The sequence below is a fragment of the Camarhynchus parvulus genome, chromosome Z (assembly GCF_901933205.1).
Source record: "Camarhynchus parvulus chromosome Z, STF_HiC, whole genome shotgun sequence".
NCBI lineage: Eukaryota > Metazoa > Chordata > Aves > Passeriformes > Thraupidae > Camarhynchus > Camarhynchus parvulus.
This window is the reverse complement of record NC_044601.1, coordinates 56,878,953-56,904,463: the sequence shown is the minus strand read 5'-3', so window position 1 is coordinate 56,904,463 and position 25,511 is coordinate 56,878,953. Positions and strand designations below refer to the sequence as shown.

Below are 25,511 nucleotides of genomic sequence, written 5' to 3'. Positions count from 1 at the left end.
CTTACAGAAAGTGAAATTGCATCTAAGCCTGTTTTAATAACAGCTGACTGAAAGATTAAGACATATGTCTGGATGCATAAAATATTTTTTGCAGTTCCTGTATTTTGGGCCAGCTATTAAAGGTCTAAACTCAGTTTTAATAATTTCATTTGTAGGCAAATGATCACTGTTAGTGTTGCACAAATTGGTCATAAACTAAATGAGAGCATAAGGATTTTGATGCGAAGCAATAAAATATGTACAGAAGTGTCAAAAGTCTGTGAATTACATTATCAAAGAGATTCATAGTTGCTAAACCTAAAAAGTCCCAAAGACAGGTTCTGGCTCATCAAAATTGGCTCTGAAGCATGGACATAATGTGACCCAAGATCTAGGCATCTTCTTAAGGAAAGCAGAGCATGCCAACAGAGTGCAGGGCTTAGAACTCACCATATTGTGATGCTATGACATGAAGCATTTAGTTTTCTGAGGACTGTGTAAGCAGTTCAAAATTGGTGTAGTAGCTGAGATCTAGTACATAAGGCATCTTCACATAGGGGTGCTTTTCTGTGAGGGCTTTATCTGGGGTCCACTAGGATAAATTAAGGTAAATTTCCTCAGCATTTTCTTTGGCATTTTCATGCCATTACTGCAATGGATCAGCTCTGAAAAGTGGGGAAAAAAAAATCAAAACTAAAAATAAGAGGACATGGCAGGATAAGGAAAGGGAAAATTAAGTGTTCTTATTTCTTTATGAGTCTCATATCTCCACAAAAACATGCAGAACCAGGCTAGAATTGAACAAAACTTGCATTCAGATCCATAAGCTGATTTTCACTGTGAAATTTGATATGCAAAAATCAGCATGACTTTGGAAGCGGAGAATGAATACTTGTGCTTAAAATGAAACCTTAGCAACATCAGCTTTATCCTAGAGCAGTTCTTCTGCTGCAGCCATGAATTCAGCCGTGGTGTAGTGCATGTGGCCTGGGATCTCTCAAAGGTCTTGTTCAGAGGAAAGAAACTATGACAAGATAAAGAAAAGATGATGCTTCTTTCAGTAAGTGCTCATAATTTTCTGCCAGCCCCTGTTAGTATATCCAAGCCTTGATTTATATGTCTTAAAAATACTGAGCGGCTCCCAAAGCAGGCTGTGTCCCTGGAGAGAACTAGATGGGTTAAGGTTAAAATTCCTTGGCAATATTCAACCCTTTTAGGGAAAGAAAAGCAGAGTAGCAAGGCAGAATGAGGAGATGAACAGCAACAGACAGACTGACTGACTCCTTTGGCTTCCAAACTGACAATTCTAGAAGTGCATTTTCCCTGGTAATTGCTGTATATCTGAGTATTTTATCTAACATGAAGGTAAGAAAATTGCTTACTTAATTTGTACTGATGAAGTGAATATGAAAAGTGCAATGAAATATTAATTTATATGGAGAAATAGTTAGCTGAAAAAGTAATTGGACAGCATTGCAAGAAAGAAGAAAATTTAAAATCAAGCTTGAACAACAAAGCTGAAAAATCTATGTGACATTTTCCTTTTATTTCTAAAGCTGACTAGTGTATAGATTGCAGAAACCTTGAACAACTGCATGACCTAAAGAAGGAAGGGAAAAGTAGAAAAGCAAAGCAAATTTGCTTTTACTTCCTTGTTTTTTTTCAGGTGCTGAGGATTTTTCTGTTGCTGGAAGTTTCAGGCTTCTTTCCTATTCTTTCCAGGTGAATATTTGTTTAATAAAATACATGCTGAAAGTTAAGCATATATAATTGTGGTGCATGATGTGAGGCAGGGTTTCAAGGGGTCATCAGGTATATTTCCTGGGCGAAATACACACTGTTTGGTGTCAGCTCTGGTGCTGCCGCCAGTGACAACAACAGTGAGGCATTATCGTGTCCTTTAACTTCTGCCCAGAGGAGTCAGCCACCCTTGGGGAAAAGGGTGCCCAGTGGTGGTGTGAGGCACAGCAATGCATGCCTATGGAACACAGCACAGCTTACTCCAAGCCAGCCCCTGTCCCAGGGACAGGTTGCACCCCCAAAACCTCCCATGGGAACTGGCAGTTTGTTTTGTTGCTGATCTTTAGGCTAGGTGTCTAGTTTCTTCTTTCCAATGGCCAGAAAGGCCAGGCTGGGCCTGATTTAATTCTTACACATGAAAAGCAAATCCAAGTGGTTTTATACATACCCCTAATTATTATTGAAAGTTTGCTCTGCCTTTTAGGAAAGTTTTGCACTCATGCTTATGGATGGAAATCCCTGATGATTTTCCTCTGTCTTTTCTTTTATTGTTGGTTTGTTATTTGGTTGGTTTTTTCCGGGGTGGGGGGGGAGGGGGGGGAGGGAGGTTTTTGTTGTTTGGTTTTTCTTTTGTTGTGTTTTGTTTGCTTTTTGTTTGTTTGTTTTTTAATGCAAAAACCAATACCGGAACAGCCCTTCTCCAATCCATTGCCGCTGGAATTCTTTTGGTCCTTGGTCTGAGTGCAATGGCTGTACTCAAAAACAGGTATAGAGGGACACATCTTTTCTGTATTCAGAACCTCATTAGCATATACTTTTCCCCCCAGTAATTGAGAAGCCACTCTAACATTAAATCCCCAAATCAGATTCTCAGACAAAATCCCCAGCAGAACAAGAAGGCTGAAGAGCCTAAGTCCTCTGGTCTGTCCCAATATGTTTCCTTTCAAAGCTATGATGTTCATGTGGTAAAATAATTTGTGCTCTTTTTATTTTGGTGATAGTTTCAAAAAGCTCAGCTGAGCTATCTGGTAAACACAGATATTCCTCCACTGAAGGTTTGTACCAATTTCACTGATTTTTCATTAGTGGCACCGTGCCAAGGGAAGAAAACTTGGTTGAAAAGTGTTACCTTCAATGAAAATAAATTGATGAGTTTTCCACTGCAACTCTGTAGATGTGCAAGACACTTGCATTTGATTTTCCTTCTCATTTACTTTGATGTTGCACCAATTAAGGAGGGATTAGTCAAAATTAAAGATGGGCGATGAGACAGTACTTACTATTTTTAGAAACAAAAACTAGCCCACTGGATGTAAGATTTTATCATCTTCCTTAATGACATTATTTACTTTGAAAAACATTAAGAAGTTCACATCAGGCATGGTTAGTCCTATTAAAATTTTTTTTAAAACCCACCTACATTTCTTAGCAGCTTTCTCTTGACTTCAGTTACATATTCAATTTTTGACTAAACCATGCACCAGGCTAAGGACATTGGAGACAAAAGTGTTGTCTTTCTATTAACTTGAGAGTTTGGTGGTAATACCAGATGTGGCTGTTCTCAGAAAAAATAGTGAATGTCTAGAGTAGTAGCAGTGTCTTCATAGTAGCAAACTATTCTGGCTTTGCATTTGTATTTCCGAAGTTATCCTTTGATTTGCATTCAGATTAGGAGACGGACAGTGGCAGTTTATGGCCAGTATGGGGGAAACCCCTGCTCTGGGCATACCTTTGAAACAAGACCATGCACCCCCACAAGGGGATGCCCAACAGAAGATGGCTGTGGTGATCGCTTCAGGTGTTTCTCAGGTACCATCCAAGACAATTTTTAATATTTTCTACTAATGAAGTTAAGAAAATAACCTTGCTATCTTTCAAATTCAGTAAATGGGGTAATGTATCTGCAGTGTTCTTTATCTACAGATGAATTTGATTTAGGTGAATGTTTCCTTTGTTTGCAGCCTCAACTATGCATGCTTTTACTTTTAATCTGGAGTGTTGCAGAGCATTGAAGATAATATGCTGTAGCCCTGGTACCCTCTCTAACTCATTCTGCCTTACTTGTTTGCCCCAGAGAACAGGTTTTTTTTCATTACAAAGAGGTAGTTAAGGAATGCAAGCTTACATTGATGTCTTGCAGCTGTTCTAGGCTATTTCCAAATATAAAATTACCTGGATTATGAAAACTAATGCTCCATAAAATGTATCCAAGCATCTCCCATTACCTTCACAGAGGAGCACATTATCTCATAGGTAGATATTTATCAGAGAGGACCATAAAAAACACGTTTTGGTGCTACTAGGGAGACAATCACAGTTAATCACCAAAGGGATTTGGGTCAAAGGGTGAGAACTTAGGAAGCAGATCTAGAAGTCAACTGTTTCACTGATATATCATAAGCCTTGAATGGCTATGGCTCTCTCAAGTGTGCTATTCACTATTTCTTTATGTCTACATTTAATGCTTCATAAGCCCTCATGGGCACGGTCTGTTCATCATGGGAGTGAATATGCTAATTAATGTAGTAGATTAATAGGACTTCTGCTTTGATTTTAGGTGATCTATTTTTAAACTAGCAAACACTTCTTTTTTCCATGCATGTTTGTCCTGATTTAGGTCAGTGCATTAGCAGATCCCTAGTGTGCAATGGCGATCAGGACTGTGAGGATGATGGTGCAGATGAAGATCGATGTGAAGAGAGGAAAACTGTATGTGATATTGACAAAACACCTCTGAATTCAGAACTTACAGGAGCAGGGTAATGTTCTGTGCCAGACTCAGTAGTACTGGTTCCAAATGCACTTACATTTTGATGTATTTGCAAGCTCTGGGTATACAGATAGATTTTCTGGGCCTATGGTAAAACATCCTATATGCAAAAGTGTTCAGTACAACTGCTTCCACCATGCCAGCGGTTCAGTGCAGAATGTACAGGTCCTTTGACCTGAAGCACTGAATAAAGGTTTTAGTGTTTCATTCCTGCCATTGAAGGACAGCTACTAAGATATTAAATCAAATTTCATCTAGTGACACACGATCTTCAGCATGGAAAAAATGAGCCAGCAATGTTTATTCTTTTTGTTCATTGCTGTTGAATTAAGCACTCTAGATTCAAATGGATTTCTGTTTCTACATCTAAACTGCAACCTGTCGAAATAATTGTTTTAAGTTTCTTTGGTGTTGATTTATTACTTGCTATGCTACACCTCAGATATAATAACCCTCCCCCTCTCCAGCCCCCTTTTGGAATGGATGCCCTGCTGTTCCTGTGTTGCAGTAATTGTTTGAAAAATAAAACTTAAAATCAGTTGAGATAGGTATAAATGTCTTAATCTATAGAGATAATGACATTGTCGTGGGTTTACAGGAAGCAGGTTTTCTGGGAATGGAGTGGCCAGAGGCCAATAGGTGTTCAGATTTTAAATTGACACCAGGCTTGGCCACTGAGGGTGGATGCGCCTCTGAGAACACAGGGGTTAGAAGCAGAGCACTCCCTTGGGCTCTCTCTTTGATTTCCGGCCAGCAAAGAGGCAAGGCCTCCCCTGCCCGGCTTCGAGCTGGGCAGGGGAGGGGAAAACCTGCAGCCCGGCAGAGGTAGGCCTGACCCCTCAGGATGGAAGGGTGGTGGGGGCACCAGGAGGCGTTGGGCAGCCCCCCCCAGGAGAGACAGAGGGAGAGAGGCCCCGAGAAGATTTGGGCAGCACCCCCCCCCCCCCAGCTAGAAGAGAAGTGGGGAGTGCAGCAGGGAAGGAGCCTGGCCGAGTGCAGGAGTTTGTTAACCCCTTCCTGGACAATGAAGACCTCACAGAGCATTTGGACCTTTCCCGGAGGGGAGATGGAGTGGATGATAAAGAGGAAATGGGCAAGAGAAGGACAGTTGGAGCAGTGAGTGAGGCTGGGAGAGTAAAGAAGAGGCTGGAAAGAGATGATGGAGTAGCTGGTTGCTGGACTCTTTTTGGTACAGCCATGGACAGAACCGTGCTTCCTCGCGACACAGAGGCTGCATGCAGGGGGGAGGCGATGGCTCAGAACTGAGAGGGTTCAGTTTTGGAGACCCCCCGGCCCCAGGGGGTAGACAAGTATGGGGGGGATAAGAGGTCCCGAGAGTGAGAGAAAACTGTGCTTTTTTTGGAACTGGTCAAAGCACCCTTAAAAGGACAACCCTCGAAGCAGCTCTGATCCATGCCCAGTGGTGAGAGCACTGGGCATGCAAGGAAAAGGTCACCATGGCCCCAAGAAGGACTCCTCTCCTCTTGATGGACTGAAATTGAGTATTTACAGGGTGATGGATGGAGAGTTGAAATTTGGAAGATGTATTGGAAATGTGGTGGGGGGAGGAGGAATGCTTTTTGTGGAGTTTTCATTTTCCAGGTGTGTGTGTGCGTGTGTGTGTGTGTGTGGTTTTTTTCCTTTTGTAGTTTAGTTAATAAACTTTTTTTTCTAAGGTAGAGGCCTGCTTTGCTTATTTCCTGGTCACATCTCACAGCAAACACCAGGGAAGTATATTTTCATGGGGCACTGGCATTGTGCCAGTGTCAAACCATGACAGACACGTTAATTTTTGCTGACAAATCAAGACCAACATTTCCCTTCAATGCTATAACATGCTGTGCATATTGCAGTTCTGCATGTATAAAAGTCTATCAGGTGATAACCCCATGGTTAATCAGCCTGTGATCATGACTTGCAGATACAGCACTCAGTTATAATGGCTCTGTAATTTTTGTCTCTGTCTTAATGACATATTTTTTCTTCTTGTAGCTTTGATATTATTACTGGTGAGACTAAGGGAAGAGTCATTCATACAAAAAGCTTTGGAGGGCAATGCAGAAAGGTCTTCAGTGGCGATAGGAGAGAATACTACAGGCTGAGTGAAAGTGTTCTCGCTTATAATTTTCAGGTATGTTTCCATTAAGAATAGCTTTGTATTTTACAGTCAGGATTAAAACTGGGAGAATGATGCAAATCTTGCAGGGGCCTTTGGCAGGTACACTTCCCTAAACACAGCTCACTGACACCTGTATGCTCTCTGCAGTTGCTTATTATTTTGAAATATAAATTGGTGTATAGCTTGCTAAAATAAAAGGAAAAAAAAGAGATTAATTTCTTAGATGTGATTTCTAAATCTCTCACAGTTAGACTGAATGTAAAGCTAATCTCCTTAGCATAAGCAGTGACCTGAATCACCCTAAGAAATGCTTTATGGAGGTGAAATACAGGGCTTTGACATGCTTTGTGTAGATCTTCCAGAAATGTTTTGTTTGAAGTCCGTCTCAGTGATTTGGTTTGCCTCACATTTATCAGAAGCATGCCAAACAATCCATACTATATTTACTGCATAGCGTAAATACTTGATATTTTATATATATATATGTGAATGCATTTCCATGCTTTTCCAATAGTGTGCAGTACTTTTGATGAAATCTAAAATGGATTCAGCCTGAAAAACACGTCAGCTTATTTTGCATCAGAAAGGTCTTGCTCTACTCTATACATTATAGTTTTTAAATCCTACATGAAGTTCTTCATAGAGATGTCTATCTTTCACCTTCTAGGTTAAAGTTCAAAATGATTTTAGTTATGAGTTTTTCAACAGCACCTGGTCTTATATGAAACAAGTAGAGAAGTATGAAAATTCAAACAAATACAAGCAGACAGAGAATAAAAATCAGCAAAAGGTATGTATAACTTGTCACTGTAGGTTAGTACTTTGCATAAATATTTTCATTCTTTTATGCATGTATTTTTGTAGTGAGAAGAAAATGCTTGTTTTATAAAAACATTTTTGTCACAAAGTGCATTACAGTAAATATCCCATAAAACCTTTAAAAAGAGATCACTAGTTTGCTTATCAATCCAGAGGAGTTGGCTGCTGTTTCTACTTCCTCCCTATCACCTATTTAGTAGTAATTTATTTATTTATTTACTATCTGTTTTTCTCCCTATTTAAGGAAGAAATCATTGGCTTCTTCTCATAATTGAGTTATCTTTTTGTTTTTTTCAAGTGGTTTATTGTCCCCTTTTTTTCTGCTCCATCTTGGTCAGTATAGTGGAGCCAAAAGATTGAAATACTTCTGTGGTTAAAATTAACTTATTTTATAATGCATTTTCCATTAGTAGAATTCCATTAAGAGAGAAATCTGATGTCTTTAACAGCCAGAAGGTCACAGTGCTTATGCCTTTAACTTATTTTAAAAGAAGCATTAGATAAATAATTTGAGAGTAATTTTCCGTTATGAAGTACAACCTCTTTCTTAGAGAAAATAAAATCAAGTAACAAATGTATGCATTTTAGGGCCCCCAAGCAGACACTAACAATGACATATTTTGAGACTCAGCATAACCAAGTTCAAAAGCAACTTTGCGAGTCTAAAGTGAACAGTATTGTACAGGCATATTGGATTTTATAATTAAGCAGCATCCTCGAAATGGCTAGAGCCCCTTACAACAAAAGCCTTACCTAGTCAAAACAGGGCGCAAAGAACAACTGTACCGCCTGTGGTGTGCTTTCAGACAAAGCTTGTTAACCTTCTTCTGCCAGGCTTCTGAAAGCCTTCTGGAAGCCACCATTATCTTTGAACAGTGAGATCTCACTTGTTCTTAGTACACAGGAGGAAAAGAAAGATGTTGCAGCAATTATAAATAAAGGTGCAACCATATTTCAGGACTTCAGGGTGTTCTTTTTGCATTTACTGTGTTGCTTAGACATATCTAACAGCTCTATAAAGCTGTTGGTTAGTTGCCAATAGAATGTGTGTGCCATCTGGCTATTAGGAGCCACTCTGATAGTCACATGGAGCATGACTGATGGCTTTTCCTTCCCCCAGAGTAAGCAGCTGATGGTTATTGAGAACAGTGTGGAAGTTGCTCAGTTTATTAACAACCGCCCAGACTTTCTCACTCTTGCGGAGCCTTTCTGGAAGGAACTGTTCAACCTTCCAGTCATCTATGAGTACAGCATCTACCGAAGACTTATTGAACATTTTGGGACACACTTCTTACACTCTGGGTCTCTAGGAGGACACTACAAAGTTATTTTTTATATGGATACTGACAAAATGAAAGCAGAAGGTAGAGTACTAGAGTGTTTGTTGCAGAAAGCAAAGTCAATAATCAAGAATAAAATTTATATGTATGTTTTTCCAGCTAATGTCTAAAATCAAGTAACAGACTTCTACTTCATTCTACAGAAAGTTCCTACATTCTCTTCATTGTCAAAAGAAAGACTGAAAAATGTGCTCAAATCACAGCATTTAATTCTAGATCCATGTTTGTGACCTGCAGTGCTCTGGGTATATGTATAAAAAATTATAGTCAGTTTAGGACCTCCTCAGGCTGAACTTGAATATAAATCTCAAAGAATGTTAAAGTTTAAAGGTTACATGGAGATCAAGGTTGAGTAAAACTGTGTAGAGCAGAAAAAATTACAGAGCAAACACCAAAATGGCACCTATAATGGTAATCAGTTGGAGCTGAGGTGAGAAAATAAATGATACTGTAAACTATTCCCAGATACACCTCGCACCTCTGAGCATTCATTCATAAGCTTTAGCAATGTATGGACCTTCCCACAGCACACAAATGCTAGTTAGTTTCCTCTTAGTTTAAGTGTAGTAAACTAGGAGGTAACTAACTAGCATTTGTGTTAGTGGGAAGATCCACACATTTCTAAAGCTTATGGATCATAAGCTTTATGATCTCTCATGAGGAGAGATCATGACCTCTCTAGCCAGTGGAAAACTCAGAAATGAATCCAACACACTTTCTGTGTACAGTGTTGTTAATGGATGGATTATCTGCAGGTGTCAGCATAACAGACTTGTACAAGTGTACCTCATCAGGCTGGAATGCACTCATTGTGAAAAAGAAGAAGACGGAATGCACCAAACTGGATGAACTCCTACGGACTTCTTCAGGTAAATGTTCAGTGGTGACTCACACAGTTGTCATGTATCCATCTCTCTTCTCATCCTAAATTGCTATCAAAATGAGGAGCAGGTGTTGATAACTTTGATGAATTCTGTCCTGATATGCTAAACCCAGACATCAAGTGTCTGGTTTAAAAGGCTCTCTAGCACTTGTCAGTTATTGCTAATGCTTTCCCAGAAAATAGCACTTTTCTGAGCACCCGAAGTTAGAGCTGCCAAGACACCTGGAAAAACAGATACCACCTATATATGATCAGTGTAGGCACAGGTGGTTGAATTGCACCAGTGAGTCCTTTCACTACTTGCTAGCAGAGTTTTTGTGTGCATTGTTTCTATTTCCATTTGTAAGCATAGCAACGCCTACATTTTATCTATTTCCCATCCTGAATCTGCAGGAAGCACTGGCAATAAAATTAAAGGAGACCCTTACATAGAAGGAGGAAGCCCAGGTGCTGTTGCTGGCCTTAGTTATCTAGACTTGGATAATCCTGCTGGGAACAATCGGATGTACACTTTGTGGGCTGCATCAGTGACAGACTATCCCAGAGTAATTAAAAAAAAGGTAAGGCTGTTTTCCTGAAGCAGAGGTGAGTAGATGGGATAACCTCAAGGGGAGAAATTAGTAAGCTTGTGATTAATCATGCCATGATCTACACTCATTTTGTTTTCAGATCACTGTAAAAAAGGAAAGTGCTCAGGAAGAAAATATTGTGAAGCTAATATGAGCAGGTGCATCACAAATCTAGGTCCATTGACAGGTCAATACCAGCCTTCAGTGACTTAAGTGGAGCTCTGGTTAGGAATAGAGGGTCATGTTAGCATTGGAGAAAGACCCAATTCGAGATAGCCCCTTTCCCAAAGTGCACATGGGCATGTCTGTGTGGCTTCCACTTCACTTGCCAATTTCTGCATATCCCTTTTACTTCTCCTTCACTTTGAATCCAGAAGTTTAGCATAACTGGAGATTCTCCAAGTCAGACACTTCAGAGCTGGGCATGGCCCTATTCACTGCTACCTTGTCTATGTCCCTTTTGGGAATCGCCCACATACTCAAGAATGGTATAAACTCCAAATATTTCTGTTGGGAAGTTTTTAGCTAAATGTAAAAGCATATAATATCATAAAGTAATCAATTTAAAGGCAAAATAGTTTCAATTTCTGTTTCCTTTGATCACTGTCCAATGAAATGCCATAGTGGCTCTTTAAATGTCTTTATTTTTTTATGCTGGGAACATCTGGTTGACAATTCAAGGATTCAAGTTCATTGGTGATCTGTGTTATACTTTATCTCACCTGCATTCTCATAGCTCAAATATGTCTAAACATGACTGATATACCAGTAGCTTTAAAGGATGCTTTTAAGCAGGACTGGCTTTTCATAAAAAGGCTAATATTAAATACTAACATAAGACTTTTGCTAATTGGCAAATTAGAGCATCTAATGTGCTAACTCCCATGTGCAAAAGCATATGTCACAAATGGTTTTGCGTGATGAAATGTGCTTATAAACTCTTATATTACAGTAATAACTATTACTGTAGTATAGTAATACATGTTTGTATTGTTTTCCTACTGTGCATGTTTTCCTACTGTGTGCAGCTAACACCACTATATGAGCTGGTAAAGGAAGTGCCCTGCTCCTCAGTCAAAAAGCACTACTTAAAACAAGCCATTGAAGAATATATGGCTGAAAATGATCCCTGCAAATGTCAACCTTGCCAGAATGGTGGTGAGGCAGCCGTGGAAGGAACACAGTGTGTGTGTTACTGCAAGCCTTACACCTTTGGAGTGGCTTGTGAGCTGGGAACCCTCGTGCAAGATCAGCCAGGTCAGCACTCTTTAAACCTGTGAGAATTTAGAAGTGGCAAAATGTGCTCTCCTGCTTCCAGAGTCTGTCTGTCACACTGCACACCCATGCAGTGGCTGCTGGGGTGAGACATCATTGCAAACAAACAGCATGGGGAGGGTTGTGCCAAGCCTGAGTCTTTGTTTAGCATGTCTAAACAGTCCTTAGCAAAGAACTGGTTTTGTTATTAGTGTTAAATACAGTGGACAATACTAACTGCTCAATGCAACCACCTATAAGTACATATCCTACATTAATTATCAATGACTTAAAAAAAATTTCCTTTTAAATTTTATACTTAGTAGTAGCTGGTAGCTATTTTTATGTTCTCTCAGACACTGATAATACGTAGCCTCTGTAGAATAATACCTATGTCAAAGCTGGGTAAAGATGGAAGATTAGATTTTTACAATCTGGAATTTTCTGTAAGGGCGCAGTTAGAGCCATCACTAGCTTTGAGCAGCCTGTGCCTTTAAAACCTCTCAGAGGGAATGCTTTAAAGAGAGAGTGGTTTAAAGAGAGTAGCTGTCACATTATACCAAACATTCCACAGGCGTTGTTGATGGACACTGGAGCTGCTGGTCTTCCTGGAGTCCTTGTTCAGGGGGAAGGAAATCAAGGAGTAGAACCTGCGACAACCCCTCCCCACGTGGTGGTGGGAAGGCCTGCCTGGGAGAGCAGCATGAAAGCAAAGCGTGTGAAGATGAAGAGTTGCAGCATCTTCGGTAAGTTATAAAAAATGGTTGGAGATAACTGCTGAAAGATTTAAAAATTTGTTTCAGAGGGGTGCATAAACTATTGAATTCAAGGAGATCATGTACTGAGCTTTAATATTTAAGTTGAAAGAAAATGAAATTCAGAAGCTGTGAATGTCATAGAAGATAAGGCTAGAAAATGGGGTAAGAGCCAGTAAACTTGACAGCATTCTATTTACCACTCTCTTGGATAGCCTGGCAGGGCCTGATTTCAATATAATCATGATATAAATGTACACATAATAGTCTTGAAAATGGGCTTCACTGAGGAGTGTAGCATTTTGAAAGGAAAGAAAACTAAATTCAAACTAAACTGTACTTTTGTTTGCTTCACAGCTTGATTGAACCACACTGTTTTGATTTATCCATAAATCCTACAGAATTTTGTTCACCTCCTCCTCTCTTAGAAAATGGATTTGTTCAAGTGAGTTATTTCTATTGCTCTGTTATCTATTCTATCCCTACCTGCAATGTCTTTTCTACAGTTAATATAGATGTTCACTTGCAAGTTTGTATTTCTCTTGGCAAGCTTAGTATCTGACCAAGTCAATAGCCACTCTTGCAGCATTTTTCACTGTCTGGTGTTTACATGACAGTATCCAAAACTATTCAAACTAAAAGTTAGATAAGACCAAAAAAGCCCCACCCTCAAAACCAGAGCAAGATCTTTGCTTCTCTGGATCATGGTACCTACACAGAAAAGTCATCTATTTGTCCTTTATTCCATATATGTATTAAAAATTTACTGAGCCACATAGATTACACACAAAATTACAACAAACTAGAGAGAAAAATGCTCAGTCATTCAGGAAGTCCATAACAAAATCATAAACAGATTTTAGGAATCTTCCCTCTGTAACTCACTATTCTGCTTTTTCTGGTGAAATGAAGACCTGGCAAGGTACTTGGCTCACCATTGCTTAGGCCTATTTTGACAGGGGGGAACTAATTCCTCCCTTGGAAGAATGGATTATGCCTTCTACATGTTATCATGCTGTCATAAGTCTCTTTGCTCAATAAATACATAAAAGGATTAGTTCAAAATTCATTAGTTGTCTTTGCACAACTGCAACCTACAGCAAGATCCACAATCTTGCCCTCTTTCTTTTGCTAGTGTTTTTTTTTTGTAACCAATAGTTGTCTCCTACATTGATATTTTTGTTTCACAAACTAAAGGTAAACCTGCAATTCATGGAGTAGTCTCAATTTTTCATAAGATCTCTCCTTAGAAGACAGTGTAATATAAAATGAGAAAAAACCTTTGTCTTCAAGTCCATGTTAACCTTTAGAAAGCTGATAACATGCCATCCTAAAAATTGGCAAAACCAGTGCAATCACTATGATCTCCGCCCAGGCCAAGGCTGTTCAAGAGCTTATCCTGCCCTGCTAACGTTTCATAACAGCCATATTTGCAGTTTGTTTATACACCATCAGGAGAACACTGTTCTATACCCCCTTTGATCACATTTAGTGACTTGATAGCCAGTATTGCCCCCGATATTCCAGACTCTTTCATCACTGTGTTGTAGAGTAGCAATACTACTTCTCACTGTCCTCAGCTGCTGCATTCCAGAATCAAAGAGTGCTGCTGGTAGTTCTTGTATTTTATATCCAAAATTTTGCCTGTTTATTTTCTTTCAGAATGCTGAAAACTCATACCCAGTTGGGAAAAATATTGTTTATGCATGCAAACATGGATATTCTCTTGTTGGTGATCCTGTTGCTAAGTGTCGCAGTAATTTACAGTGGCAAGTTGGAGAGAGATATTGCCAGGGTATGTCTAACTGATTCTTCTTTTGAACTACAGCTCCATTTCTGAATTCCAATGGAACATCTCAGAGCATCTGCTTTCCGTCTACAATATGGGGAAAAGACGCACCTGTATTTCCCAGTTCCCTAGATGCAATCAGGTCTAAACTGACTTCTAGTGTGAATCTGGATATTGTAATGCTGGATCAGAAACACACTCACAAAATCTAGTTTTAAGGCTATCTCTGTGTGTGCCAGGACATGTTTTTCCAGGGTCCCTTATGTGTGATATCCCTCTACTAGAAAGCTGTTGCCTAGTGGGAACTGTCAACAGAAACATGGGTCCTAAGGAGAGGGAAGCCCTCATAAAGCTAGGGCTGCACCTGCAGGCAGTAGGAGAATATACTGTCTGTGTGTCCCTAGTTCTGCATGTTTGACTGGTGCGATGAGTTAATATCCTGACTGATACATTTCTACAGGAAAGTCAGTTAAACTCACCATTCAATTTTTTATAGAATTTTGGAGAAAATAAAATACATGACTGCTTTATGCAATCCCCTGATTTACTGTGGCTGTCTCAAATGCCTCCATCCACAGAAACCGCTTGTCTCCTGCCTGAGCTGGAGGGGGGTTTGCAAGGAGAGCCATGGAAACCTGTGTACGAGATTGGTGAGAGAATAACTCTGTCTTGTCCACATGGCATGCACTTGGAAGGGGCACAGTCCATTTTGTGTGAGCCCAGCCTCAAGTGGTGTCCTGATGTGAAGACTATCCAGTGCAAGAGACCAGGTAAGCCACTGCAGTCCTCAAATACAATGCAGGAGTTTCTTTCCAGCTAAGCTTTATGCAGTTTAGATATATAAAGAGCTATTGCTGAGATAGTGATAGAGAAGCCATACTTACATTACCAGCAAGAAGCACAGAAAGCCCGGGGGTGTGGTCTGTTCAAACAAGATACCTGAAGGCATTTCATTGAAGTTTCATTAAGGCTTTTTGCTTCCCACTCCCTATTGCTATCGAGTGTTGTCACTAACTATTTTAAGAGATTGCCTGGGATTTATGCTGTCCCAAATATCTTTCACTTTTCACACATTGTATAACACTACCACCATATGAACTACACCTTAAGAGTTTTTCTATCTGGAAGCTGTTCAGTGCATCAGAGCCTCTTGTGAAAGAGGATGACAGGGTTGGGTGACTGCTTTTGCTGATCTGGCAGCCAGACAGCTGATATGAAGGAACTGGAAGCAGTGGGAAAATGCTGCTTTAAGTTCATGCTGTTTAAGCTCTAGTTTGATATGGGCAGGTAGTGGCAGAAAGGGAAATAGGCTATAGCTTCAAGCAGCTCTAAGTCATCTTTTCCAGTCATGGAAGACAGACAAAAATTTCTCTTGAGCACTGTTGTGATGCTGATCAGTGTCACAGAGGCACCCAAGCAGCGTGTGCTTCAAGCATACCACATCCTCACCTGAGGTCCCACATATTCACCTCGGGAGACCCTTGACTGGGGACAACAGGCACTGCTCCAGGAGACTAGGCACATCTCCTACATTTTTTTCTGTCCTCTCCTTATCAGCCAATGCTGCTGACATTGCCTCAGCTGCAGAAAAAGGAAGGTGACAGTCAGGCTTAGACTTCAAAAGGCAGCAGTCCTGTGAGACTGCTGGTGTAAGTCATCTGCTGTCATAAACACATCAACAGAAGTGTAGTGATTTCTGAAGGAATGGCATAGCTGTCCATAAATGGCTTGCTGCTGCTAAACTGCCAGAGCAGCAGTGCTGTTACCAGTTAGTTAGGCTTAGCTTCAGTGACTGATTTTCATTCGGTTTTTGTTTTTTTGCTAATATCATGTTCTCAAATTCCAGCAATAATTGGAGAGTTTCAAATGCTTCAGAAAGTAAAACAGCTTGTGCTTGGCTGTATGGAAGCATTGTATTAGCATAAAAGATAAAAAAAATAAAGAACAACAATTGGATTAATAACAGTTAAAAACTCAAGAAGTATGAAATAAGAAGGGTAAAAATTATGAAGATAAGTATTCACAGACACAATGGCATACATATGTTTGGATGGGAGTGCTTAGTCACTATGCAACCAACTACGCAGGGGATAAAGAAAATGCAGTGATTTTTGGTGAAAATTTCCCCTCTGCAGGAAGACAGGGTTATGCTTGCTATCTATATCATAATGCACTGAAATTCTTACTTTTTCTTTTCTTTTTTTTTTTTCTTCTTTGCTGATAATTTTTCTGTTTTGCTTAGCAAGTCAATCTGTAAGGGAGCTATTTTTTTAGGAAAGGCAATCTGTAGTACTGAATTTTCATGTTAGCAGGCATGCAATCTGAAAAAAAATCAGGATAAAACCTCCTTGGAAATTGTGTCCACATGGATTTAGCAAAATCTAGCTGTTAACATGCTACAGAAACTTATAAAGAAATGTTTTGCAAAATTTGGAGTACAACTCTCTACTTAAAGAATAGTACACCTGCGATCATGACAATTCCCCAATAATTTCTATTATTTTTATTTCAAAAGTTGATACAAAACTGAGGACTGATGATGGAACTTGTAATTTTCATTACCATCAGTGTATAAAGGTATTTGGGTTCACATGGGGTTTTGGATCCTTAGCTTTTCTAGTGACAACAGTGAAGTCAATAATTCTGAAACCCAATGACAAAACTGTTCCCAGCTATGATGCAGCAGTGCTAAATTTAGCAGAAACAAATAACTGCTGCAGAAATGAAATGAATGTTTTAGTATAGTACCTATCTCTTTCCATCTGGCTGGCGACCCATGGATAAATTACTGAACAGTAACTTTGCAAAGTGTATCATATCTTTTTAATATTGTTGATTACTTCCCTGTACTAGATACTTTTAATGACCATGTAGGATGTGACTTTATGTCATGACTATATAATTCAGTGCCTTTTAAACTCAACTGATAATTTCAGAGTAGATCTTGTTTTTCTGACCCTTAATATCTGTGTGTTCTTCTACTTCAGTGCCCAGTGTGAAAACAGAAGTGACAGAGCCTAAATGTCAGCCATGGGAGAAAGTATATCAGTCACAATGTGTGTGCAAAATGCCCTATGAGTGTGGGTAAGTTCAGGCTCAATTTGGCAATTAGATTCTCACTTCATTCAAGACCAATTACATTTCTTAAGTTTTCAGTCTATGACAGAGGAGCAAACCTTACTTACATGAGGAAGATACATACTTGGTTTGCTCTACACCTCAATCAATGTCCTCTTCATCACTTACCTGCCTTGTCAGAACTGTCAGTGGGTTTTAGCAGTGCTAAAATTTGGTTGGATGAGAGAAAATGAATGCATAATTTTGCTTAATCTGTGAAGCAGATGAAAAAAGATAAAATTATATTTTCAAGATTTAGAGGATTGAGGAAAAGTCACAATAGAGGCCCTTGGGACACAAACCATTAAAGCAATAAGCTAGTGAAATAAAGCATATTTCTTTTCACTGCTGAGAGACTAGGGGGTTATGAAAGGCACAGTAATCTAATTCATCTCACATTTACACAGCAGTTTTCACAGACCACTCATGTCACTTTTCCTGACTTCATAACTTACAAATTAGTTTGCTGTTTCCTGTTTAATCTAAGCCTATATTCTGCAATAAGCAATGCAGAAGAAATAATGTAAGGGAATGAGTAAGTCTCTCAATTCTTTGAGAGACACAAAAGGAAAAGAACAAAAATGGAGGAATAACAAGAAGACACCTGAGACCAAATGGCGCTGATGAACAAATGTCCCAATGAGTTCAGCACTCCAGCATCTGGGCGGTTTGCATAGACCGGATGATGTCTCCTATCAAGTCACTCCTATAAAGTGGGTGTGGGCTCTAGATATGAAATCTGGCCATATGTATGTGACTGAGTTGAGTAGTTTGGAAGCTTCAGGATAACAGACCAAATATGTCTTACCCATGTGTAATAAGAGGAAGAAACTGTGAAGATGTTTCGAGTGATTTCAAGGTAGAACTTTCAGTGGAGCATGGGTACTTCCCATCAGGCACACAGACCAAGAGTGCTCTCCATGATGATTCTGATTTTAAGACAAGATTAGCACTCTGAACATCTGAAAATTAAAATTGGTGAGCTTAGTTCAAATGCAGATCCGCTGGGTAGTTCCCTAGGGTCAGAGGCCATTGACCTGTGTGCAAAGGTAAGTGCCAGGTTTGTAATAACTCTGCAATCTAATGCTATTCCTGTGCTTAAACACCTAAATGCTTCAAGTAATCTGGTCCTGCTCTTTTCCGTCAACAGTTATTTAAAAGGATCAGCAACTCTCTTTCTGGTTTATGTATGTGTTGAGGTCAGTTACACAGAATACAGGGGAGTCAGAGCTAGGGAAGGCCCTGGGCAGAGTCACAGTAACATTTGCAGTTTAAATGAATTACATTTAGCTACGCATTGAAGCTTCATTTGTAATTAATCTACTACTTGCCTGTTTCTATTTTTTATAATTATGTTTAAAATTGTAAGAATATAGATAACAGTCATTTTTGTTACCTCATGCCATCTTTTCACTGTCTTGAAATAATGCATCTGATGATAGAGGGATAAACCATCAGCTGTCAAAGCAGACTAATCTTCCAGCCTGTTATAAGGCCATAGGAGTAAAGCATGTAAGCAGATCTTGGTCCAACCTTTCCTCAGAGAGCAGAATTAACTTGCTTTGTTTTGGCAGTGACTTTAGGCAGTAGCCTCTTCTCTGAAGAGTCTTTGGAGCAAGAAGAGTTCATGTGGTAATTCAGGAACACCATGGTTTCAGACCTCTACTCCATCCTTTCACTTTCCAAGAGACTAGCTACAGAGACTGCCCATAACAGCACAAAAACCCGAGAACAGGCTGGTAATTTGTCCCTCTTGGTGGGGTGCCTTAGGCTACATCTGTCCTCATCAGTGAGAGCAAGGGAATGATCCCTAGGCACCAGAGCAGCTAAATTGGTATAGAAATTCTTGGTAGACCTTTGACAAGAGCCAGTTCCTGTATAATTCCCAGGCACAGCTCAGGAGTGACCAGGATGAGAGACCATTCCAGTTCTGATGTAGTCCCCATCTTCTGGGGCAAAGAGGGACACCAGCTACTCTGTGTAAATTGTCCCTAACACATGGAAGGAGCCAGACCATGGTGTGTTAATACAGGCAGAACCTCAGCCTCCTGTAGCTGAGACCTATCTGCACAGTGAAACATGAGATTTGATAATTTTGAAGTACTGTCCCCTCTTTTTTTCTTCAAATTTGTTTGCAAAACATCTATGTCTCTCCTGAGAGTTCTTGGACTGTGTTACATTAAAACTTCTCATCTCAAATGGAATTCCAGGAAACTAAAATCATTCCCGGCATGATGAATTTTTCACTAAAAGTTTCCTACCTCTTATTGCAGGTGAAAGGTAGTGAAGGTAATTATGGACTTAACAGATATTATTTAATTTCTCACAATATGTGCTTTAGTAAAATATTGTTCTTATCCTTAACCTTATTTTTTCAGGTAAAAAGTATTGAATTTCTCACATTCACTTTACACAAGGATTATTCCTTGCCTCTAAAAAAATTTTATTGCAATGATGTGATATTCTCAGCCTTGGGAAATATCCTTGCTCAGCAATGAGTGCAAATTATTAATTTCTCTTATGAGTGAAGATTCTCCATCCTTTTCCTTATGCATCTTAATATGTTGATTTCCACTGTCTTTCTTCTGCTGACCCAGCTGTAGCAAATATGTAAATCACTCTCAAGACAGTATGAGGCATCGAACTCTAGTGAGAGTTTGGCAGCATGGTTCCTGAACTCCTTGGTTCAAACTTTGGCAGCTGGTTAAATCAGCTCCATTTCCTCTTTTGGGTGTTTCTGAAGTGGTGCAAAGCAGACAGATTAGTGCAGATGTCGGATCTCAATATTTTTAGGTAAATTAAGCTGTCTTCTCTGCAAGATTTTGACCTTAAGACTCAGATACTGAGATTTATCACTTAGGCAAGTAAAGAAGACATCTGAACAATTTTAAAAATAATAAAAAATTTAATTACAGATTAAATACAATTGCTTCCCCTGGAACTCACTTTGTTCTTTAAGAAGAAATATAAACAGGGATTTTTACTTTACTTCTGTCTGTAAAGATAACTCTCACAAAAAACATCAGGGTCCCACTATCTTAGAGACTGTGCAGCCAGATGACCAAACAGTACAATGCATGCAAGTGCACCTGTTTCCTTTATCAGGTGCTCCTGCTATATATCCCTGGGCTGTTCTCTTGTGCCTCAGAATAAGGGGGTTAACCTCATTCTTTCTATTAACAAAAGAAGGTTAAGGAAAATTCATGCAACAAACTTTACTAGAGATTTAGTAGCTGTCATTTTGACCCAGCACAGCAGTTAAGGGACCTCAACCTGTGTTTGAGGATGCTAACCTAAGTGGAAGATATAATACAGTTCATAAAAATATTTGGTCACAGGTAGATGCACCAAATTTTTCAGGCTCAGCTAATGAACTCCATGCTATATTTTAAATACCTTAAAGAGGCACTATGCTACAGATATTTTAAAATTTTTGTAAAGCCAGCTTTTCTACAAGGCTTCAAAGTCATCTTTTTAAGAACGATTCCCAAAGCTTGGAGAAGGCTGTTTTCCTTAGTGCCTTACTTATAGATCAAAACCCACTTCCTAATTCAGGGGGAAAAAAAGCAAAAAAAAAAAAAAGAGGAAAAGAAAAAGAAAAGTTACCTTAATGCCTGACCATTAAGTGAGTAAGGTTTGAGTTCTGGCATTCTTACGGGACTTTTCTCTTCCCTCCTCCTACAGGCATTCCCCTTCCCCTCAGTAAGCCTCATGGAGCTCATTAGGGCCATTTGCCTGTACGTCATCAGCCTCTTCTCCCCACCAAGCACCTGTTTAGCTGAGGTTGATGTTCAGAACTGGCCTATTAGATACCAAAGGTTTCAATGGAAGTGTTTGTGAGCTTAAAATGAGGAGCTGTGCTGAAAATTAGGCTTTGGGTTGGAATTTCAAAGCTCTCCATCCCCTGGGAGCCTATCTCTGCTCTCTGGTACCCTGTGAAGTCCCTTCCCCATGGCTGTAAAGTGCATGCAGGAGAGCACAGGCATGCTCTGCTCCAGATAGTCACTCTTTTGTTCATTCCGCACAAATACTGCTGATTGCATTGAGAACAAGTGAAGAAGCTAGGAGTTCGAGATTAAAACTCAGAAGTAATGGAAAGGGGTTTTTTTCCTCCCCTCCTACACTTGGAACATGAAACACAAATAATGACAGCTTCTTGGAATTGAAGTAATGGAAGGGTTTTTTACTCTCCTCCTACACTTGGATCATGAAACACAAATGGTGGCAACTTCCTGGAACTGTCCCCAAAGCAAACACCATTTAAGGTTGCCCAAGAATTATTATTACCACTTTTAAAAGCTCATTTATGTGGGTGTTAAAGCTCTACCTCATTTCAAGAAATAATCAATTTTTGGGTAATTTTTTTTCTTAAAATTTCAGTGGAGATGTATGTATATTTCCAGAAATATCTTTGGTTTCTAATGGTCGATTATAAGGTATTATTTAGTAAAAGCTGAGCATTTTAAAAGACAGCAGAATAAAAATCTTAAAGTATATTTGAACACCTAAAAATTAAGAAATACTTCCAAAATATTGTATGTGCATGTTTGTATATGTCATATATGTATAAGAAATGCTTTCTGTATGTGTACTTATGTTCATGCATGTGTCATAAATTAGAGAATAATTGAGATCTGAAATACTTTTAAGTAAAGTCTCTCTCTCTCTCTGCTGCTGAGGTCAATGGCAAAAAGATGGTAATATCCCTGTCCTTGAGATGGGGCAAATCTTGACTCTGCTGAGCATGCTGTAGAAAAGGAAAAAGTCTGGACTGTCTGTATGCCTATGTCTTGAGTTCTTTGCCGCCTCTTAGGAGATACTTACGTGAACAGAGAAGTTGTAACTAGACTCTGAATGTTTTCCAGTCTCTCAGCTGTTTTTAAGTTACTGAGATAAACCACATTTAAATAGTGCAATTCCTGCTTTTTTTTCCAGTCCTTCTCTGGACACTTGCGCTACTGATCAAAGAACCAAGAGAAACACACCTTTAACTGTTTGCAAGATGCATGCCTTGGAGTGCATGGGTAGAAAATACTCTCTGACTAATGCAGAAAACTGCAAAGTACCTCAGGCAGCTGAAATACCATGTGGATCATGCCGTTCATGGGAAAAATGTAATGGTAAGAGAACTTAAAAACTGTAAGCAAAATTGTTCATATGCCCAAAAGGATATCTTTATCCCTACTTACACATTAGTAGTTGGGCAGTTGGTCTGTCCTGGTATGGCATCTGCAGTCCCTCCCAGAAGCACCAGGCACTGCTAAGCTGGCTCAAATCATTAGCCAAGTCTTTGGTATCCAAACATGGCAGGCATCTCCACCAGAGAAAGAGAACCCTACAGGATATTGTAAAAAAATGTACTATGTACAGGAAAAGCTTATTCCTAGTCCCTGTTAAGTGAATCATCCTTTTGGTCCACTTTGTCCTCTGGGTAAAGCCCCTGCTGTACTCTTTTTCACTGGATCTACCTGTTCAGATTCCTTAAAACAGCAATTGCAGGAACTCTTACTGCCCACAGGAGTACCTAATCCTCTCCTGAAATTTGCCAAGCTGTCTCCCCAGCAGGATCCTGTGGTTAGGAATTAAAAGTCTTATTGTATGCTAGCTGGGAAAGCCAGTTGTAGGTTTGTACAGTTTGTTCACTGTCTATCCCCAGTTTCTCATATGATGATTAAAGGTGAGGTCTCTTCCCTCAGAGGAAATAGTTCCTGTTTTTTGTAATCAGTCTGCAGTGGAAGTTTTCAAATCCCTGATTTATTTTCCCTGAGTGTTCTACGCTACATTGCATTTAATGAAGGTTGCCAGGAATGGAAAGATGAACTAATAAATTAGGGTTTTAGAAGTGCCCAAGCTAGAGGCATGGTTATTGTCATAATTTGAAAAGAAAAAGGATTACTAGATAGGAGTTAATCTGTTTTGTCTAGCAGGGTTGAACAGACAAAAATAATAACAACAACAAAGTCAAAACTGTCTGTAGCTTCAGCAAAGGCAAAAAATTGCATACAACATCAAAAAAAAGGCACATTTATGAAAAATAAATATCAGGTGAAATCTTCTTACCTGAATGTCACTGATATAGCTGCACACATTTATTTATAGGAGTAGATCCTTTGATCTTCATGAAACTGTCTGTATGAAAATATAGATACCAGTTGTAAGGGTTTGCACGATCTATTTGTTAGTGTCCAAAGACAGATCTCTCATCTTACAAGTTACCTGAGCTCTAGAGTAGTAGATACATGGACCAGTTCAAGAAGTAACATCAGAGAAGGCTTTGAGTGCAGCATCTGAGACAGCTTGAGTAAGTTTTTCCCATAAGCATGATCAGCCTCTCCAAGCAGAGGAAGCCCCAGCAGTGCACAATTTGTTTCCACTTCTAGGTTTTTCACTGAGCCTGAATATCAGCTAATGTTACTGAAAGAATTAGGGAATTAGGTTAAGGAAAGAATGACAGGAAGCTTTGGGCTGGAAGGGACCAGTAAAGATCCTCTAGTCCAACCCCCTTGCAATCACCCAGGTTATCTTCAACTGGACCAGGTTGCTTAGAGCCCTGTCCAACATGGTCTTGAATGTTTCCAGGGCTGGGCTTTAACCATCTCTCTGGCCACATTGATCCTGTGTTTCACCACCTTCATCCTAAAAAATTTCTTCTTCGTATCTAGTTTGAATATGGTCTCCTTTAGATTAAACCCATTATCCCTTGCCCTAGCATTGCAGTCCCTATTAAAATGTCTGTCCCTATCTTACTTACAAGCCCCCTTTAGGTGCTGGAAGGTGCTATAAGGTCTCCCCAAAGCCCTCTCTTCTCCAGGCTGAACAATGGCAACTCTCTCAGCCAGTCTGTGCAGGAGAGGTGGTCCAGCCCTCTGATAATTTTTGTGGTTTCCTCTGATCCTGCTCCAACAGGTCCATGTCTTTCTTGTGAAAGCTGACCACCCTCCAGAAAATTGCTTTCAGTCTTACAGATTTCCTAGAAACGTTTTAGTCTGGGGGTTTTTTTGGTGACTTGGTTGCTATCCTGAGTGTTTTTCCTCTGTGCTTTTGCTTAGTGCCATCCAACACCTGTGTTTGTGATGAAGATGGGCTGTGTGAGGAGGGAGGTGCCCAGGTCTGTGCTGAAGTGAGCGGCTCTGCTGCCCATCGGACCATGACCGAGTGCGAGGTTGGGCTGCTCAGATGCCGGGGGGAGACTGTCACCCTTGTCAGCATAAGGCCCTGTGACACGCAGAGTAAATAAGATATGTTACACTTTATTTTGCTTATTGCTGGAGGATATGTCAAAATGTGTCAGCTCTTGGTCAGGGCATACTTTGAACCTTGCTCTGCCAAATGTAAGCTCTGCTGTGAAATCCATCACAGCTCATGAGACTCTGCATCTGGTCAGCTCTGAATCAAGGCTTGAGGCTCTTTGTTAGACCAAGATGCACTTGCCACAACTGCTGACAACAGAGCTCTTGCTTAGGCACTAGCCTTACCACTGCCAGATGTACTTTTTATTTCCATCAGAATTAAAAAGTATTGCTGAAGTGCGATTGCCAAAGTATCTATTTTAGTGATGGATTACTATGTCCGACACTGTCAATATGTTTTTCTTAAAGCCACACAAACATATGCTTGCAATGAGTAGATTTAGATTAGCAAAACATACAGACTAAGCTTTACAGAGTAAGTGGTATGATCCTTCTCTTTTAATAAAGCAGCTTCTTTCCACCCTACGCTACTCAGTTGAGCAAACAGTCTGCACAGAACTGAATGTGTTTTTGAACCTGATTAACTCAAACAGAGAAACAATATGCATTAATAGTAAAGCCATATTAAATTAATGAGAATACATCTATGCTTGAAGCTTCTTATGCACAGAACCACTTGATGAAAAATCACCATTTTACATTGTCATTATAATTATTATTATTATTGTAATGAGCTACACCTGTAAGCGCAGGTAACTCAGTTATATTTGTCACATGCATTTATGTTTGTGCCAAGGCTGGTTTCTTTACAGACAGTTGCACAAAGAGGCCTTCTGCCTTACCAAACCTTTCTCAAAGGCAACTATTAGAGAAAACACATCTTTACAGCAATGAAGACGTTCTGCCTGCAGTCCCCTTGGAGATACCACTGGATAATCTTCAAAGATTATTCCTGAATAAAAGAAGTCTCCTACACTCTTTTCTTACAGAGCTAAGCATTCTGTCTGGCATAGCTGGACCATGACAACTTTGCTTACATATTTCAAGTCCATTCAGGTACCCATGCTGGCAGTCCCATCCCTTCTGACTATTCTTGGATACAAACAAGGACAAAGGACTGGATAGCAAGTGGATGTTCAACCAAGTGCAGTACTATCAGCATGTATGATACGTATGTACGCTTTCAA

General features: G+C 39.7%; 1 protein-coding gene across 1 annotated transcript; it reads left to right on the top strand.

Annotated features, from left to right (window-relative positions):
- The first annotated feature begins 1,338 nt into the window (after positions 1–1,338).
- Positions 1,339–24,371, top strand: C7 (complement C7). Its single transcript, XM_030969462.1, has 18 exons — positions 1,339–1,344; positions 1,646–1,701; positions 2,413–2,485; positions 3,387–3,528; positions 4,337–4,478; positions 6,482–6,620; positions 7,276–7,398; positions 8,548–8,791; positions 9,523–9,636; positions 10,044–10,210; positions 11,248–11,476; positions 12,048–12,219; positions 12,586–12,673; positions 13,891–14,023; positions 14,596–14,787; positions 17,005–17,101; positions 22,070–22,254; positions 24,184–24,371. Exons 1-18 carry the CDS (start codon positions 1,339–1,341, stop codon positions 24,369–24,371), a joined length of 2,490 nt encoding a protein of 829 aa, XP_030825322.1.
- Positions 24,372–25,511: the final 1,140 nt, after the last annotated feature.